This window comes from Malaclemys terrapin, chromosome 1 (genome assembly GCF_027887155.1).
Source record: "Malaclemys terrapin pileata isolate rMalTer1 chromosome 1, rMalTer1.hap1, whole genome shotgun sequence".
Classification (NCBI taxonomy): Eukaryota; Metazoa; Chordata; order Testudines; family Emydidae; genus Malaclemys; species Malaclemys terrapin.
Genome location: NC_071505.1, coordinates 217,429,969 through 217,447,233, shown reverse-complemented (window position 1 = coordinate 217,447,233; position 17,265 = coordinate 217,429,969). Strand labels below are relative to the sequence as shown.

General features: G+C 41.5%; 1 protein-coding gene across 1 annotated transcript in view; it reads right to left on the bottom strand.

The window, feature by feature from the left end:
* Positions 1-2,438: 2,438 nt before the first annotated feature.
* VEGFD (vascular endothelial growth factor D) overlaps positions 2,439-17,265 on the bottom strand; it is a 34,416-nt gene continuing 19,589 nt past the window's right edge. Inside the window, exons 2-7 of the mRNA XM_054007251.1 lie at positions 14,112-14,322; positions 10,270-10,460; positions 8,365-8,513; positions 7,605-7,702; positions 4,641-4,836; positions 2,439-3,105 (exon numbers count right to left, since the gene is read on the bottom strand). Coding sequence (XP_053863226.1) covers positions 2,979-3,105; positions 4,641-4,836; positions 7,605-7,702; positions 8,365-8,513; positions 10,270-10,460; positions 14,112-14,322 — 972 coding nt within the window. The 3' untranslated portion in view covers positions 2,439-2,978. The remainder of the gene's footprint in view (positions 3,106-4,640; positions 4,837-7,604; positions 7,703-8,364; positions 8,514-10,269; positions 10,461-14,111; positions 14,323-17,265) is intronic.

The following is a 17,265-nucleotide window of genomic DNA, read 5'->3' as shown; positions in this document are numbered from 1 at the left end:
CTGCTTGTGTTTCCATCTGCAACAAAGGATCCTGTCAGTGTTTTCCTTTTAGTCCCTGTTTTCCACATGGAAGATTTATGGTCTTTTCCATGGTGTTTGCAACACCCGGATTGTCTTGTGGCTGTAATAATCAAGAACATCCCACAGAACTGGCATTTGGAGTGTTATGCTTAAACTCTTCAGCTTTTCCACATGCTGCTGTTATGTGGCATGTTCTGAATATCCGGTACATGCTCCAGTTTTGTTTTTTCAGTATTCGTATAGGATAGCATTATGGAAAAGGACAGCTTCCAGCAGCACAAACACTGACACAGGGCCTTGGTGACAGAAGATCTGCCAGGGCAGGAATTTATTGTAGAAGAAATAAGCTGCCATCTCCCTTGTGCTGGAAGGACAGGCGTGAGCCAGCACCACTCAAAAAGTAGGCTGTGGTAACAAGGGATGGAGGAGGATGGATGTACTGATTCGGTGCATCTTCCATCAGCAGGGTTCCCATTAAATCTACCCTTCTACACCATAGAAACCCAAGGGAGGGCAGTTCTGGCACATGGTGCCCTTTCAGGTGAATCTCCATCAAGCCATCAGGGGCCTACCAGATTCAGGGATTTTTTGCATTCCTGCACCAGCTGTAGGGAATCTGGCCAACGGTATACATGAGAGACAGGAAAGAAGCTTCGTTAACTTTGATACTATGTATTATGGAATGGGGAGGGGGGACAAGAAGGCAGCCCTGATCCTGCAAAGACTCATGCAAGTGCTTAACTTTGCACACTGGGAGTAGGCCCATGGAAGTCAATGGAATGACTCAGAATTGGTAAAATAAAGCACATGCATAAGTCTTTGCAGGATCATGGCCTTCATTTTTGTATTATTATTTTTTAAGAGTATCATTCCTTCCGATTACATAATAGCAAACCTAATGTTAACAAGGCCTCTTCCTTGTCAGTTGGGTATAGAATTGTATTGCCTGATTTTTTAAACAATCATTTAGCTGCGCAAACAATGCTATACTAACAAAGTTTTGTGCATTTAGGTCCTGGCCCAAATGGGAGGCAGCGTGGTGTGCAAGAAATGCAGTTTCTCTGACAGCTCCGTGACATATTGGGGAAATGTACAAGCTGCAATAACTATTGGACCAGTGCAGCATTCTCTGCCAGCAAGTCCAACCAAGGGGCTGGATTTTGAGCAAAGTGGAGGCGTTGCATTTTTCTATCGCCTTGAGAAACCTGCAGAAGGGGCCGGGACAACCTGTCTGATAACAAATATGTGTATGAAGTCTATCAAGGAGAAGAGAGTACGCCAGGAGAATCCACAAGTACACCAGCAATAGCCAGATGATAGAGAATCTGGGAGTAACTGTTCAGAACATTTGTCTAGGGCCAAATCCAATACCCCTTACTCAGATAAAAGTCCCACTAAAGCAGTGGCACTAGAACATTTTTAATAGTGGGGATGCTAAAAGCCAGCCCCCTACCACTATCCACTCCCATCCCCCCAGAGCTGAGGCCGGGACTCCAGGCACGCAGGGCCATCAGCCGGGACCCTGGGCACACAGGACCATCAGCCGGGATCCCTGGGGTGCTGCAGCATCCTCGCACCGCTACTTCCCGCACCTATGCACTAAAGTTAATGGGAAATTTGCCCAATTACTGAGTAAATACTGCAGGATTTGGCCCTTTTCTTTTTAAAAAAACCCACATGTTGATCCTGTATAAATCCAGAAAGTAATGCTCAGCCCACACATTACAAAGATTTGTTTCTGTTCCTTTTGTTATGTCCAGCAGTCCAGTTTTGTTTCCACTATTCCTCCTGAGCATCCAGCTTCTGAAAATAGCATATGGAAACATAGAGAATTTGGAACTGGAAAAGACCTGTTAGGTCATTTAATCCATCCCACTGCCAATGTAGGATTGTTCCTTACAGTATTTTCTCCAGACTTGTCCAGTCCAGGTTTAAATGACTCATATGATTGGGCTTCCCAGCCTTTTCCCACACTTGACCTGCATAATGCTCCATGGCTCAGGTCATATGTGGGTGAAATGAATTCCCTCCTAAAGAAGATACCCTCTATTTCCATAGCATCACAGCCTAAAAGTAAAACAAGCCCTCAACAGAATTTGACTTCCCAAAAATCTCTGGGGGTATTTTGGTAGCTGAGTGTCACCTCAGTACAGCACCAACACCCCACAGCAGGAGCCAAACCCCCCCCCCCCCCCCAAAACTGAAACCCATCACCTGTGTGGGAAATGAAATCCTTTATTCAAACTACTGTGACAACCAGATTTACCAAGTGTCCTTACTCCAAGCTAGGTGTGGACTGGGGTCAGTTCCAGTGGGGACAAACCCAATGAAGCCATAGCTTGACCCTTTTGTGGGGTGGGTTTGTTTGCTTTTGTTTTGTCTGCATTTGTTTGAGAGGACATAGAATAATAAACAGCTTGAATAACTGAAGTATTTATTTTCTTATATACATTTAAATATGGCACATCTGACAGTAGTTGTACGATAAACTCAAAATGATAATCAAAGCTGGACAGTAGATCAAATCATTCAGTGCTGAGCATATTAGAAGCCAAATCCTGTACACTGAAGCTTTGAAGAATGTTTCACCAAAGAGATGCACTAGCTAAGGATTCAGAGACTATTTAGTTCAAATTCCTGAACTGCTGGATGGTGACATTCACTCTACTACACATATACCAGTCTCATCCTCCATATAACAGTGTTGAGTTGACTCTTTCCACTCTTCCTTTCCTACAGCTGGTAATCTTTCTACTGTAGTTATCCATTAGAAGACAGCTATCAATGACCCAGAGGGCCCACTAATAGTTAGTGATTAATCTAATAAATAAATGCAGACTGGATTCATTCTTCTGCGATTAATGTGGAAGATGTCCCATGTTTACTAATGATTTAAAAGTCAGTGACAGCTACTTTGCAAAGCAGTGTGTTTTTGGGAGAGAGGGGGGAAAGCTAGATCAAGGATTTTCTTTGCTTTGTGACCCATGAGAGCTTCTCTTCTCCTTTGGACAACGGCAATGCTTTGTACACACTGGCTTTGCAGTTGAACATGTTCTGGGTTGGAATGGGCACTTGTCCTCACAGCTGTTTAATAGAGAGAGAGAGAGAGAAGCATGATAATGTGATAGCTCTCCACTTGTATATCCTTCAACATTTTCAGCATCTTACCACATTTACCCAAAATGTAATGCCCTTGCATGGGAGGAGATTGGGAAGGCATGGAATGGATAGGTCCAGTAGGTCCACATGAAAGGGGAAACCTAGATAAAGAGAGGCATCTGCATGGAGGATTTCCCCTTTCACACCATTCTGCTGACATCCCTTCTCTTTAACAACATGTCTTGCCATTGCCTGAATTTCCCAGCAGTTGCACAGTAGCAGCCCTAGAGTGCCCCCAAGTTAATGTTGCTTTAAAGAGTAAAGTAATTTCTAATCAGATTCCTAAGTGGAAACCCAAGGGCCCGCCAGATGGCAATGCTGAAGAGAGTAGCTGTTTCCTTGCTTCACACCCTCTTGACCTCCAAATCCTGCAGAGTCCTCCCGTCACAGAGCTTCAAAAGAGAATCCCAGGAGAGGGAGCAATACTGTGGAGCTAGCAGTCCCCCCGCCTCCTTCTGAGCCCCCTTCAGAACAGTGAAGGGGCCACTCAAGTTTAATGTCTTTTAAATTATGTGAATGCAGGGCTCCCGAATGGTGCTGAAGTGATATCTTTGCAGATGATGCACTCTACTTATCCACAGGTCAGGACAGATACAACGCAGACAATGCAGGCTTCCCCACACAGCCTCAAGGTACCTCAGCCCTGACCTAGAGGGTCTATCTCTATGCATGAAAGGATAGTTAATTTCCCATGCCCATTAAGTCCTTGAGTACTCTGCTGAGGTGGTGAGAAAATATGCTCATTTAATGGTAGGCATTATGTGATGATGTTTTTTATCACATGGACACCTCTTCACTATGAATTACACTGAGACAATTAACTTGTTTCCCAAAGGCCACTGCACAGCAGTCAGAAGGTAATGACTGTCAGTCACAAGGGACATGGACTAAATCTGAACCACCTAGAAATGAAAGGCTTCAAATACCACCACAAATCTTCTGGGACATACACTGTCTTCAGATACGATAGTTAAAGAAATTGTTCCCCAGATATTAGAAACAAATATGTCTCTGTGCATGAAGGGTGCTTAGAAACTACATAACAAATATTAGCAACTCCTCTTTTCACTTAAGTAGCACCTATTGTTCAAGGGTCTCAAAGTGCATTAGCTAAACAAACCTCACACCTTTTATGAGGTAAATATTGTAAGTATTATTTCCATTTTACTGATGGGTTAAGTGACTTGCCCTGGGTCACACAGTGAGTAACTGGGAGAGTCGAGAATACAACCCAGGGTCTTGACTCCCTGTCCTCGGGTTTCATCAATAAATGACATTATATCAATAGATTGGGACCGCAAAGAAAACTGGCAAACACATTAAAAAACAACTACCCCCAAAACTACAAAAGTGAATTATATTTTCCAAGTTGATATGTATTGCTTAATTGAAAAGAACATGGTTTTCATGTGGCTGAGCTATGTTAAGAGGTGTGAAATTGAAAGGAAAGAAACACTTACCTGCAGGTTTCTGCATGAAATATCTTGTGTTTCTGAGAGCAGCTCTCCTGGCTCTCCCTACACAAATAGCAGCTGCAGTTCACTTTATTTTGGAAAAAATCGGTGGGACATTTCCATCTACAGATACACTCACAATTATCTTCATCAAATTCCATATGTGGTCCACATTTAGCCAGCTCAGCAAGAGGAGGGAGTCCTGTAACAATAGACAAATCTTTTGGCAATAAGGTCTGTATGCCCAGATTCTGCTTTAGATTATATGATTGTATGTGTGGAACTTCCATTGAAATCGCCAGGATTTATGCATGTGTACATGAAAGAGGAATCTGGTCCTTAGAATTTCTATGCTGAGTTAATATGCTGGATGAGGCCTCCACCAAACTGAAGAGAAGATCGGGATGATTTCCCTGCTGCTGACGGAGCTATACTGCTAAATCACCCTTGTCAGAGACATCCTCCCCTGGGATGCCTACAAAAAATATTTGCGAGGAGCTTTTTGATTTTTGGAATGCACCAGATGACAAGTATTTAAAAAAGCCAAACACGTATCCCATACAAAGTACAAACAACATTGTGCTTCTCAATCAATGTGCTCAGTATATTTTTTCAGAAACAAAGTATAAACAATTCTAGCAAGATACAGCCTAGTCTAACTCTGATTGCTAAGCAGCACACAGTCCCTTCTTGGTTAACATGGTTAGGGCAGTGAGAAAACATTTTGTTTCAATGATAAAAGCAGAAAATAAATGACTGCGCTCCTCAACACCTCACCCCTTCTCTGCAAACATGCACACCCTGGCATACCATGAGATTTATCATGGCAAAAGGTGAACATTTTTATGAGAGTAAAGTGTTAGTAAAGTGTTGGCAGCACACCCTGGTTAAAGGTCATAGCATACAATGTGTCATTGGAATGGTAATTTCCTGTAATTTTATAAACAGGACTTGGATTTAACCTATGTAATGTGAAATTTAACCTATGACTATGACCTCTGGTCGGAGCTCTCACCTCAATGGCCAGAAAGGATATACCGTACTCACTATTTGAGGGAAGCCTCCATTGTTGTTAACTTAATACCAGAAATTAACAGCCAACCAACATAAAAAGCAAATATAATTTAAAGATACAAAAATCTGCATAGGTTCTGGTGAAATGTTTCCCACCCCCCTCCTTGGGTGATGAGCCTTGGCATATATTAATTGGTGTAGATTGTTCAATTCTCTCTTTGCTTTAGCCTCAAGATCTTATTTAAAATGAATTTGTCTAAGATACTGTCAAACTGCAGCAAATGATTGTTCATTATTGCAAAAGTTTGGCTTACATCAGTAAAAAGTATAATACAGTTGTTATTATAAGTCACTCGATGTATCTGGTTGTTAGCCCATAGCACAAATGGCTAGCTGTTAGGTGCAATATGAGTTTGCCTGGTGTCCCCCTAACCCCCACACTTTGGTCTTCCTATAAAGTATAAATTACTTAGCACTGATAAAGCCAGGATACCATAATTGATGGACTAATGATCTGATCCAGGATGACAAACCTGTCCCCCAATAAAATTGGTTTCTTGTCTATTAATGCTAAGAGAGCATACTAGACAGAAAGAGTTTATGGAGCTATACAGTTTTATTTTAGGTCACTAACCTAGGAATGCAAATGCTTGCCAAATTGCCTTTGCATTCCTATTACTGGTTTGTATTCTTTAATTTGTTGAATGTAAGATCATCTAGAAAGGCAAGATTTTCTTCTGTGTCCATGTAGTCCAGGTATATTAGATTCCCATTATTGCCCATCTGAATATAAATATTGTATGGTATTTAGGGAGATTTTAATACCACTCAATATGTTAAAGATTCTTTCGATTTATAGCAGTTTGTTTATTTCCCCTCAAGGAAAGTTTTCAGTTGATTTCTTTGATGGATTCAACTCTTCTCCACCAAGAAAAGAGGAAGGAGGCAACAACTGATAATGACCTTATGCTTTTATACCAAGCTGGATGCTTTCTTGGAAGTCACTTCTACATATCATTTCTACTAACGTTATTCTGTTCAGTTTGTATCCAGTAGCCTAACAGAGAGCCTTACTCTCACAAGTAGCTCCATTGGCATCATATAGAGTGTGCCCTAGTCTTGCCTGCATGCATAACTCTCTCCACGCAGTGGGTGAGGACTGAGGAGAGAGGGAGGGAGTCACAGCTCAACCCTGAGTGCCAACTTGCCAGCCAGGGAACTAGCTGGGCACAAGGGGAAAGAGAGCAAAGAGCCCTGTAAAAGGCTCAAGTGAAACATTCCCTCCTTCCCCCACACATGAGGGGAGCACAGGAAGCATTATGCCTCAGAGGGGTGTCTCTGAAGTACATTTCCTCTCAAGTACAATTTATGCCGAGTGTAGCCTATAAGAATCAATCATGTGAGGAATGGTTTGCAGGATCAAACTCTAGAATCACTGGGGGCAGAAGTCCACACTCGGCACATTTTTATTCATAAAACCCTACTGATTTCAGTAAGGTTTTCATGTGTGCACTATGTATGAGAGTAGAACGTAGCCCCGAATTTGAGTGGTAATATCTTTGCCAATTTATTTTAAACCAGAAAAACATGAACATTTCTTGAATACAGGTGAATAGATGTGGGATACTGAGTTGAAAGCCCCCTAAACAAATGACCAAGTTATCTGTGTACAATAAAAATGTAGAGTGACTGCCAGCTACATTAATTCCTTCTACTATATTGCTATTCCTTATTCCCATTGCTAATATGAAAAGGCAGAAATGCTCAGAAGAAAATGAGATGAGGTAACACCATTTGTGTGCGTGTTTACAACTAGAGTATTCTATAATAAGGCAATACAGTCTATTGAATTAGAATCAAAGAGAAAGCTCAGTGAGAAAAAGGAGAGAACCTTATCAACCCGCTTCTGATAGAGATGGTAGCTGCAGAAATGTCAGCCAATGATACTGCTTTTACCTTCCCTTCTGCCAGGATGTTCTTTATCTACCACACATTCACATTTGTTGCTGTCCCATATCAAGCCACTGTGACAAAGTTTGTTGGTAAAGGGGCAACTAGAAGGAAAAACAACATGGTCAGGTATTTTAAAAAACTTCACAAGAATTAATGTAGCTACGGAAAAAGACTAGTTAGCTAGTTTGCTGAAGACAATTATTTACTGCCAGACCTGTCAACTGGATTATGTGAATTAATGGCAACAGCAGTGTTTAATTTATGGCAGGGCTTGCTAGGGCTGAGCCTCGGCACCTCAGTTCATAGCCCAGGTGCCTCTGGACTTGCCATGTTATGAAAGTAAAAAAATTGCTTGAGCCCCGGCACCTCTTTCATTACAAATTAAGCACTGTGTCATATTACCCTAGATAGGAACACTGTGGCAGTCTGCACTGATGTCCCAATTCAATGATGCACAAGTTAGGAACGTGCCTAACTTTAAGAATACGAGTCGGTATATTAACTGCGATGGGATTACCCAAATGCTTCTAGTTAGGTACTTGCTGAATTGTGGCCTCAACCTGGCTGCCAAATATGTGCAGACTAAACCTGTTTACCGCAGGTTTGAGTTTGGCTCTATAAGTTTGAAGAATACCCAGGGTATTTGGAAACTAGTGGGAAAGCAAAAGATGGAAGAAAACCAGTAGTGAATGACTTAAAACAAAAGAGCTTCCTTGTTAATGCCATATACGCTGTAATATTTTGTAAAGACAGAGAGCCTTACCCATCCTCCTCTGGGTATTGGACAGATCTTCGTATGATGGCATATTGATGATGCTGAGCAGTTGATAAGCATCTACAACCTGTGTGGTTGGCAATTTTGACTGGCACTGGCTCTGGGACACTTGTCAAAGGAACTGAAATCTCAAAGAGCTAGAAGAATGAAATATGCTGTTCAGTTTCCATTATACAGCTATCATTATTTCTTAAAATCTTTTAAATGCCAGCTTCCTACCCACTGCCATTCCTCCCCCATCCCCTTTTCTGCTGGTAGCCACCACAGGTCTGGCCTACATTAACCAAAAGGAAAAATTAAGCAATGCCCACTGAGCTAGGAATTGGTCAGCATAGTCGACCCCGGGCTAAAAAAATAATATATTGTAAATATCTTTTACTGAGCAATCAACAGTATGTTTCATGAATGGAGCTGAAAAACATGTAGATGACTGGAACTTGTTTCACATACATTAGAAATGTAACCTCAAAAATTTATATAGAGACTCATTTATCTTCTCTGTCTCAACTTCCAGTGGATTTTTCACCATGAAGCCTACAATTTTTCAGTAAAGAAATAAAGCGCTCAGGGGAAAATTCTGTTCTCAGTAATACTGATGTAAGTCTGAGTAACTTCATTGACTTTAGTAGAATGATTCTGGATTTACATGGTTGTATCTGGGAACAGAATGTACCCAAAGGCTTTTGAAAATAACTATTTTGAAGGAAGTTAAAGGAATGTTACACTCTGCAGAATTGAATAAACTTTAGTTTTTTAACGAACTTATGAACTATTGCTCCAAGCATAACTACATGAATAAATAAATGGTTTCTAGCCTGACCCAGACCTCTGAGATGGTCAGACATCTGTGGTATACATACAACAGCTCATAAGAGCGCTCTCCTCCTGACAAATGGAACTGATTAACAAACATCTACATAGAAGGTATTGGGTCTGATTCACCATTGCATTACTCCAGTTTTATTTCAGCACAACTCCACTGAAATCAGTGGAATTACACGGATACACAAGTGGAATAACACAGAGGTGGGTCAAGACCACTGGTTTTAGAATGCTTGTTCCAAGAATATTTTAAATTTCTCTCTAAACAATTGTCCACGAATTTTGTACCAGTGGAAAAACTTTTCATAACTAGAATTTAATGTATTTCTTTAAAGACATAAAGTTTTAACAACTGTAAATTAATAGTGCTGCCTGCAAAATTCAGATTATTTGCTGCCTATTGCTACTTAGCAGTATCTGCCTATTGATTTAAGCCTACATTTTCAGAAGCAATTTGTGATTTTGGGCACTGAAAACCTAAGGCATTTGTATTGAGGGCACCTGATTTTCAAAGAGCAGCTGCACAGCACTTGGGAAAATCAAGCTCCTTTAAGACATGTGAAGCAGGACACCCAAATGATGAGACACCTAGAATCACTAGTCACTTTTCTTTTGTCACTGGTCACAATTTTCAAAATTTAGAACTTATCTCTGAGGCACTACACATCAGAATTCCCTACAGAATTCATTAGGTCAGTGGTGCTGGGAGTCTCCATGAACCACTAGCATCAGGAAATCCCAAGTCTCAATAACTATAGAAGAAAGAAGAATTAAACTTATTAACGCAACACGAAATCATAGTCCATTCACATGACCTCATTCTCCACAGCTGTGCACCGGGTTTTGTCATGTATACTTGTGTAAAGTGACTATAAAATGGCACTAAATCATCATTCGGAAGGCCTTATTCACTCTGTACCAATACAAATGTATGCTTATCATTATGACTGTAGAGAATAGCTGTATCCTCAGGTATCTCCATAACTGGCTTTCAGAGGCCCAGCATCCTCTTCCCTCACTTTGTTTCAGAGCCAGTGACAGGCAAGAAGGAAGACAAATTGTTCCAGTTACCGTTTTTGAAACATAAGTTGTGCTTGTGTTCATACAGCCCAGGCTCTCCTCATTGCAGCAACCTCCACAGCGGAACACATTCACACAGGGAGGCTTAAAGAACTTGTTGGTGGTTGTACCTAGCTCTTTGGCAACTTCCACGCAGGTCTCCCTTGGCACACACTGAGTTTTTTGCCATTCCTCATCTATGACTGTAGAAAGCACAATCATTATGAACAGTATTGAAAAAATAATAATTGCATTCAATGAAAAAGATACAAGAAGCAGGTCTGGGGTGGAATCCTGGCCCCACTGAAGTTAATGGCAAAACTCCCATTGACTTCAATAGGGACAGGATCTCACTGATAAGCAAAAACATTAAAAAATGACCAGTGAATTTGAGTGTCTCCATTTTTGGATACCCAGCATGAGTCACTTTAAAGGAACCTGATTTTCAGAGGGAGGTGCTCAGCGCTTTCTTAAAATCAGGCTCCATCAAGATCTCTCAAATCGGACACCCAAAATCACCAGTCACTTTTGAACATCTTGGCCCTAGGATCCATTTATTTGCCATTGTTCAATTAGGACTTTGGGGCATGGATTCTGATTTTCATTACAGCAGTGTAAACCTGGAGTAACTGCACTAGAGTCGATAGAGTTACTCCATTTGATACCAGTGTATCGAGATCAGAATCTGACTTTAAGCTTCCTGTTAAAGTAGAAAACAATGCGCTCTCCAAACTAATTTAATTATGTGCACATCATCATTCAAGATGTCACTTGCATAACAGAAATACTCTTCAAGCACACATATTCTCCCACTATTAATCACTTTGAAAAACTGAGGTGTTGTTGTAGGGAGAATAGGTCAGAGAAGTGGGTTTTACATTTTGTTCTGCATGCACTGAGGTTTGTGGTCATTCTGATCTCTTCCATGCATGAGTTACATATTCATGGAGCTCAGGGAAGATGAAGATGAAGACCAAAACCTGGAATTTGCCCTGGTAGTTCATGGGGAACGAGTAAAGAGAGACAAACAAAAGGGTGATGAGTATCTACGTCTTTGGCCTAGTCTTCACACAATACCACTACATTAAAACAAAACATACACCTTAGACAGAGATCAGTCCCTGAGATGACTGGGAGAGGGGAAGAGAAATATAAGTTTATATGTATGATTTTAATAGGTGCTCAGTCAGATTCTGTGGTGATTCAGGGCACATTAGAACATTAATAGAGTCGGCCTTGGAATAATTCTTTGCCTTAGAAGATGGGGAAGAAAACTTAACAGGATTTTTCTACCACAAATTTCAATTATTTGAATTTAAATGATTTTCTCACCTGGATCTGGTGAGGATATTTGGCAGCTCTGTATCTGGAGTTAGATGTTTAACGGGAAAGGGAAAAGGAAGCTAACAGCTCCTCCAGATGGCACAAGTAAAGGACATCTGTAGACTATTGATTCATCTGTTTAAACTTGCTACTCTTTTGAGAGGGTGACTGTTCTTCTAACCTTATTAGCTGAGCAGTTATATTACTTTTAGGTGTTGATAAAAGCCTATTGCCATACATTGCACCAGTGCCACTTGCTGGGCTCATCTGTTGTATCGTTGTGTGTTCAAATGGAGGATTACCAATTTTCTGCAATGATGCTCTTTCACTAAATGAGAAACCTAAAAGGTGGATTTCAAGTTTTCTATAGAAAAATCTAGCAACTGGCACTGGACATTAGTTCAGTACAATGACTGGATCATTACTGCTAGTGCTTCTGTGCATAATTCTTAAAGGTGCATAGATAAATTCCATGTCCTTTAACTATCCCCTCCAGGCGTTCTCAGATCACTAGGATTTTGTTGTCTTTAAAATAAATTCTGCAAGTGGTGGGAACATTTTTCTTAAGTACGTCAGGGTAGTAAACACCAAGAAGGGAGAAGAGCTATTTAAGTTAAAGAAAAATGTTGGCACAAGAACAAATGGGTATATACTGACCATGAATAAATTCAAGTTGGAAATTAGAAGGTATCTAACCATCAGAGGAGAGAGATTCTGGAATGGCTTTCCAATAGGAATTATGGGGGCAACAAACAACCTAGTTAGTTTTAAGACAGGGCTTGATAAATTTGAGTGGAATTGTATGACGGGATTGCCTTTGGTGGTGCACAACTGCTCTTGGTAGTCCTGGGGGTCTCTGGTTTATGTCTTATGTTCCTGAATGTCATGCTTCAGGACTTCAGCCAGTCACCTGCAGTGGTCAGGAAAAGATATTTTTTTGCTACTGTACTCTGCTTTTTTTGGTCTCCTTCCTCTGAAGCATCAGAGATTGCTACAGATGGAGATTGGACACAGGATGGGGTGGATTGGTGCTCAGAATTCTCTCTCTCTGGTGCTTGGCTGATGAGAGTTGCTCACATGCTCAGAGTTGGACTCACTGTCATACTCAGGGTCAGGAAGGAATTTTCCACCAGGTCGTATTGGCAGAGATCATGTGTGGGGGTGGGTGGGTTCACCACCTTCTGCGGCATACGGTGTTGGTTGCTTGCTTGGATCATGTAGGCGTATCTCACTAAATCAATTTCCTGCCATTGCAGAGGCCTCAGGTTTTGGTGCAATTTGGTCCCTCCTGTCCTCTGCCTGTGGCACACAATAGTTAAGTTGCTTGAGGATTGTAGTACTTCGGTCTAATTCTAGTTGTTGTGTTTAGTCTGTGAGTGCTGGGTGGCGGTTGGTGGCCTGCGATATACAGAAGGTCAGACTGTATGATCTGGTGGCCCCTTCTGGCCTTAAATTCTGACTCTGTGACTCTAAATCCCATTCAATCACTTGCAAGCTAATTTAGTGTGGGCATTTTTGTCTGTATCTTTGTGCTCCAGCTCAGAGATGCAAATTAAGGTCCAGCTAACACAGCCAAGTCTTAGTTTAGCTAAAATGAATAAACAAAAGATGTGGAAGTGTCAGCAAAGATGTGAAAGAGGGACTGCAAATATCCTAGAAGTCATATGGGAATAGGATCACTGTGTTCTGTCTTCCACACAGGAAAGTGAATATTCTGGCTGTAGTCACATCATATCAAGTTCAAGACTGTACAATAAAAGGAACAAATCTTTTACACCTTGTTATTTCACAGCTTGTATAATAAGGGTCTGTCATATAATATCTATTCACTTCATCAAGGAACAATCACTATCTCTTTGTTTTAGTTCAATGAACTTAGATTAGATCTTGATTATCTCATTTGAAGGGAGTCGTATTTTAATTCATTCTAAGTGGGGTTCTACATTATTTATGACTAACTTACAGCTCATTCAGGTTTTAAGTCTGTTGTTTCAGCACCTACTTCCTCTCTCCAGAGAGATTTTCTCAGACTCTTAAAGAAGATCAAGGCAGTACCTCCTTGCTAGGTAGCTCCCACCCATACATAGTGGTGGCAACCTCTCTGCTGATGAGGTGCCTTATATCAGAACACAGCTCATAAAAGTAGGAATTCCAGTGCTTTCTGTAAAGCTCATTTGTCTCGGCCTGCAGGCAAATTCCAGGACTTAGCATTTTGCTGTTGGCAGTCCCCTCAGCCAGCCTTTCCAAGCCATTCCTGCATGTTTACTTCTCTTGTTTTGTTGACTGGCAAATCCATATTTCATATATCTTTTCTTTGGCTTGTGTACAGAGAGCACTAAACCAGCTCTGACCATAAACCAGGGAGACTGTTGCCTAACACGTTCCTTCATATGATGTCTCTTTCCGCGTTCACCATTTCCCCTCTGAAGTTGGTCTATTCTAAGAATGTCTGTTTATTTAACTCCTAGTCACACATGCGCTCGGTGATCCTGAAGATGAAGTTGATGACTCATGCACAACCGCACACTTACCTCTCAGTGTCTCAATGTCATAGAAAGCAGCAGCAAATCTGGTGGAGCGATGGGATGCAGATCGGGAATCTAAATGGGAGAGGCTTTTGAGTTTTAGTCTGCATTTCCACAGCTTCCAGTCCTCGGCGTGAGTGATTCGAAGCAGCTCTTCCAGACTGGCTGCATTCCTTATCAGCTGTTCTGACCGTTCCAATGCTGACAGAGATGCCCTCTACAACGAAAGAGGAACATCAGAAGGGCAGTGCACTTGCAATGTGTACAGAATGCAGTATACAAGAACCACACTTTAAAAAAACAGCACTTTACTTACAGTGAGGCAGCTCCAGGCAACATTGTGCTTGCCTGAGTCACAAAGCCTGCTGGAGCTCCTGCTGGAATGCTATGACTCTCTTCCACCCCCAAGACAGACCTGTACCTATAAGGCCCAATCCACCTTGTTGCCTGACGTCAGTATTAATAAAATACACACATTTGTGAGAGGGTATCATGTTCCAGCACTCTACATAGAAATGCAGGGGTTTTCTGCTGACTCAGCCTGATGTAGAGATTAGTGCCCTGCCTACAGCATTATTTCTGCTGACTCAGCAGAACAGATGACTCCGAGTAGCTGTAACCAATGTGAAGATAAAGGGTTTGCATGTCTCTGAAGAACTGGGGAACCAGGGGTAAGGCCATAGACAGGGAGAAAGGGGAGGGAGAGTCTGCAGGAAGACATCCTAGGAACAAGCCAAACTCAGGAGAAAGCTTTGATTGAGGTTCATGGTTTGTTAAAGGCTAACCGCAGGAAGGGGGATGAGTTTTGGACATTAACCCAGGGTGTGCACAGAGCTGAGAGCCAGGTGGAGAGTCTGCCTGTTCACAAGAATCTTACCTGTTTTCCGGTATTAATTATTGGCCAAATCCTGCAGACCTTACTCAAGCAAAACTATTGTAGTCACTGAGAGTATTATTCACAAGTGAATTTACAGCTGTGGCTTTAGAATATTAATTGTTATTGGAAGCGTACCGTATTTCTCTGAGTGTGTGCGGACATGTGTATTGTGCTGTGATGGGGCTCGTGGTAATAATCTTTTGCCACATGATGAAGTGCTGCCCTCCCTGGGATCTTATCTCATCAATTCTCATAAGCAAAACTTCAGTTCTTATAAGTAAAAGAACATTAAGGAAACCCCAATATATGAAATTGGTGATTGAGCAGGTAATAGTCCAAGAGCTGTATCAGTACTAAGCCAGTGCTCCATATACAGTCAGGGAGCCACCTAGGGTGACCAGATGTCCCGATTTTATAGGGACAGTCCCGATATTTGGGGCTTTTTCTTACATAGACTCCTATTACCCCCCACCCCCGTCCCGATTTTTCACACTTGCTGTCTGGTCACCCTAGAGCCACCATGCTGCATGAGGAGCAGTCTTCTGGACAAGATGTAAAACCAACAGCCTGACTACTTATGTTGTTAATTATCAAAACATCCATGGCATTTTTATTTTTATTTATTTATTTTCAAGAATATAGATGTTAGCTCGGATGTTCTGGCCAACTTTGTTTTGGGGTAATTACTTTCCACCTACCTAAAATTCCCTGCTTAGGTCATTTGAAAAAAGTTATTCACTCCTTTCCTAAGCCTATATGTAGCGTTACTCTGTACTTTGGCCTGTGGTCATGTTTCATCTTACAGACTGCTGTGTTTCACTGGTGAGTAAAGTGATTTCTGCTGTAGTTTACATTTAGTGAAGCCTGAAAAGTGCTTTTTAACCCTTCTGGAAATCTAGCCCAAAAATGTAATATAAATGTGAATCATTAGCACAAATACTGAACTGCAATGCCATTCTAGTTCTGCTGATCTAGGAAAGCTGAAAGAAAAGCTGAGAAAATAATTTGTAATAAATAATTAATTGTAAGAATTTTGCCTATTTTTTTTCCATTTGCAAATTGTCTGCTTGATCCCACAGACGCTAAGAGTGTAGGACCAGTAATGAAGCAGTTAACGAATAAGTAGCTCAAGTGCAGTAGAACGGAATAGAATGGCAAACACCCTCAAACAGTACCATGATGTCCTTTATTATTGCAATAAGACATTCCGGCCCAATCAACAGTGTCTGAGACTTTTAAACCAGATTTAAATTAAAGGGAACTTGTAAAATGAGACTATGATATTATGCAAATTCAAAGAGATAGCTCTGTACTTTGCATGAAGGCCAGTGGTTTGAGGAGGAATTTTTTGTTTGTTCTTTGGGGCAGGGGCGGGTGTTAAAGAGTTGACTAAGGGATTACCTAAAAATTACTATTCAGGCAAAAAAGTCTGACAACACTAAGATCAAAGAACACAATAAAGAGAAAAGCATGAACACATCTGAATGATCACTGTGAATCTATGCCTCGTCTACGCTAAAAAGCCATACCACTTTGATTATAGCTGTATAACTCTCTTCACTGTGCCAAGCCCTTCAGTTTTATAGTGCACATGAGCCAGCTGTGTACCTGCACAAGGAATAGTTCCAGGTCTTTTCATATATTAGATTCTTTGGGGGGGGGGAGATTTTATAGTCATTTTCTTCTCCCCAGTAATCCCCATCCTAATCTAGGGCGCCCTGGAGTACTTTACTGCTAAGGCAACAGCTGCTGAGATAAACCATTGCTCCCTTAGGAGCACTGCTTAGCCTGCTCAAAGTTTGTACCTGTTCAATAGTATGGAGAGGGAATGATGCGGGGGGCGGGGCAGGGTGATGCGAAGCCTTTGCCCTCTAGCATCTTGTATTCCATAACCATTTCCACTTCACTTACTGACAGAGATCGCCCGTCATCCTCAAAGGCCCCACCTCAAGCACAACTGTCCTTCCAGTTGAAAAGACTCCCTCCAGACTAGGGCCCTGATTCCGCAAAGCACTTAATTATGTGCCTATCTTTCAGCACATGCTTAAGTCTATCCCTATTCAGAAAAGCACTTAGAATCATAGAATATCAGGGTTAGAAGGGACCTCAGGAGGTCATCTAGTCTAACCCCCTGCTCAAAGAGCATGTGTTTAGCTTTAAGGGAGCTAAGGACATGTTTTGACTTCACTGGGACTGCTCACACCTTAAGCTAGTGCTTAAGTACTTTGCCAGATCACTTTGCCGGATCACAGACAGAGTGTTCAGGACCTTGAAGGCCATCAT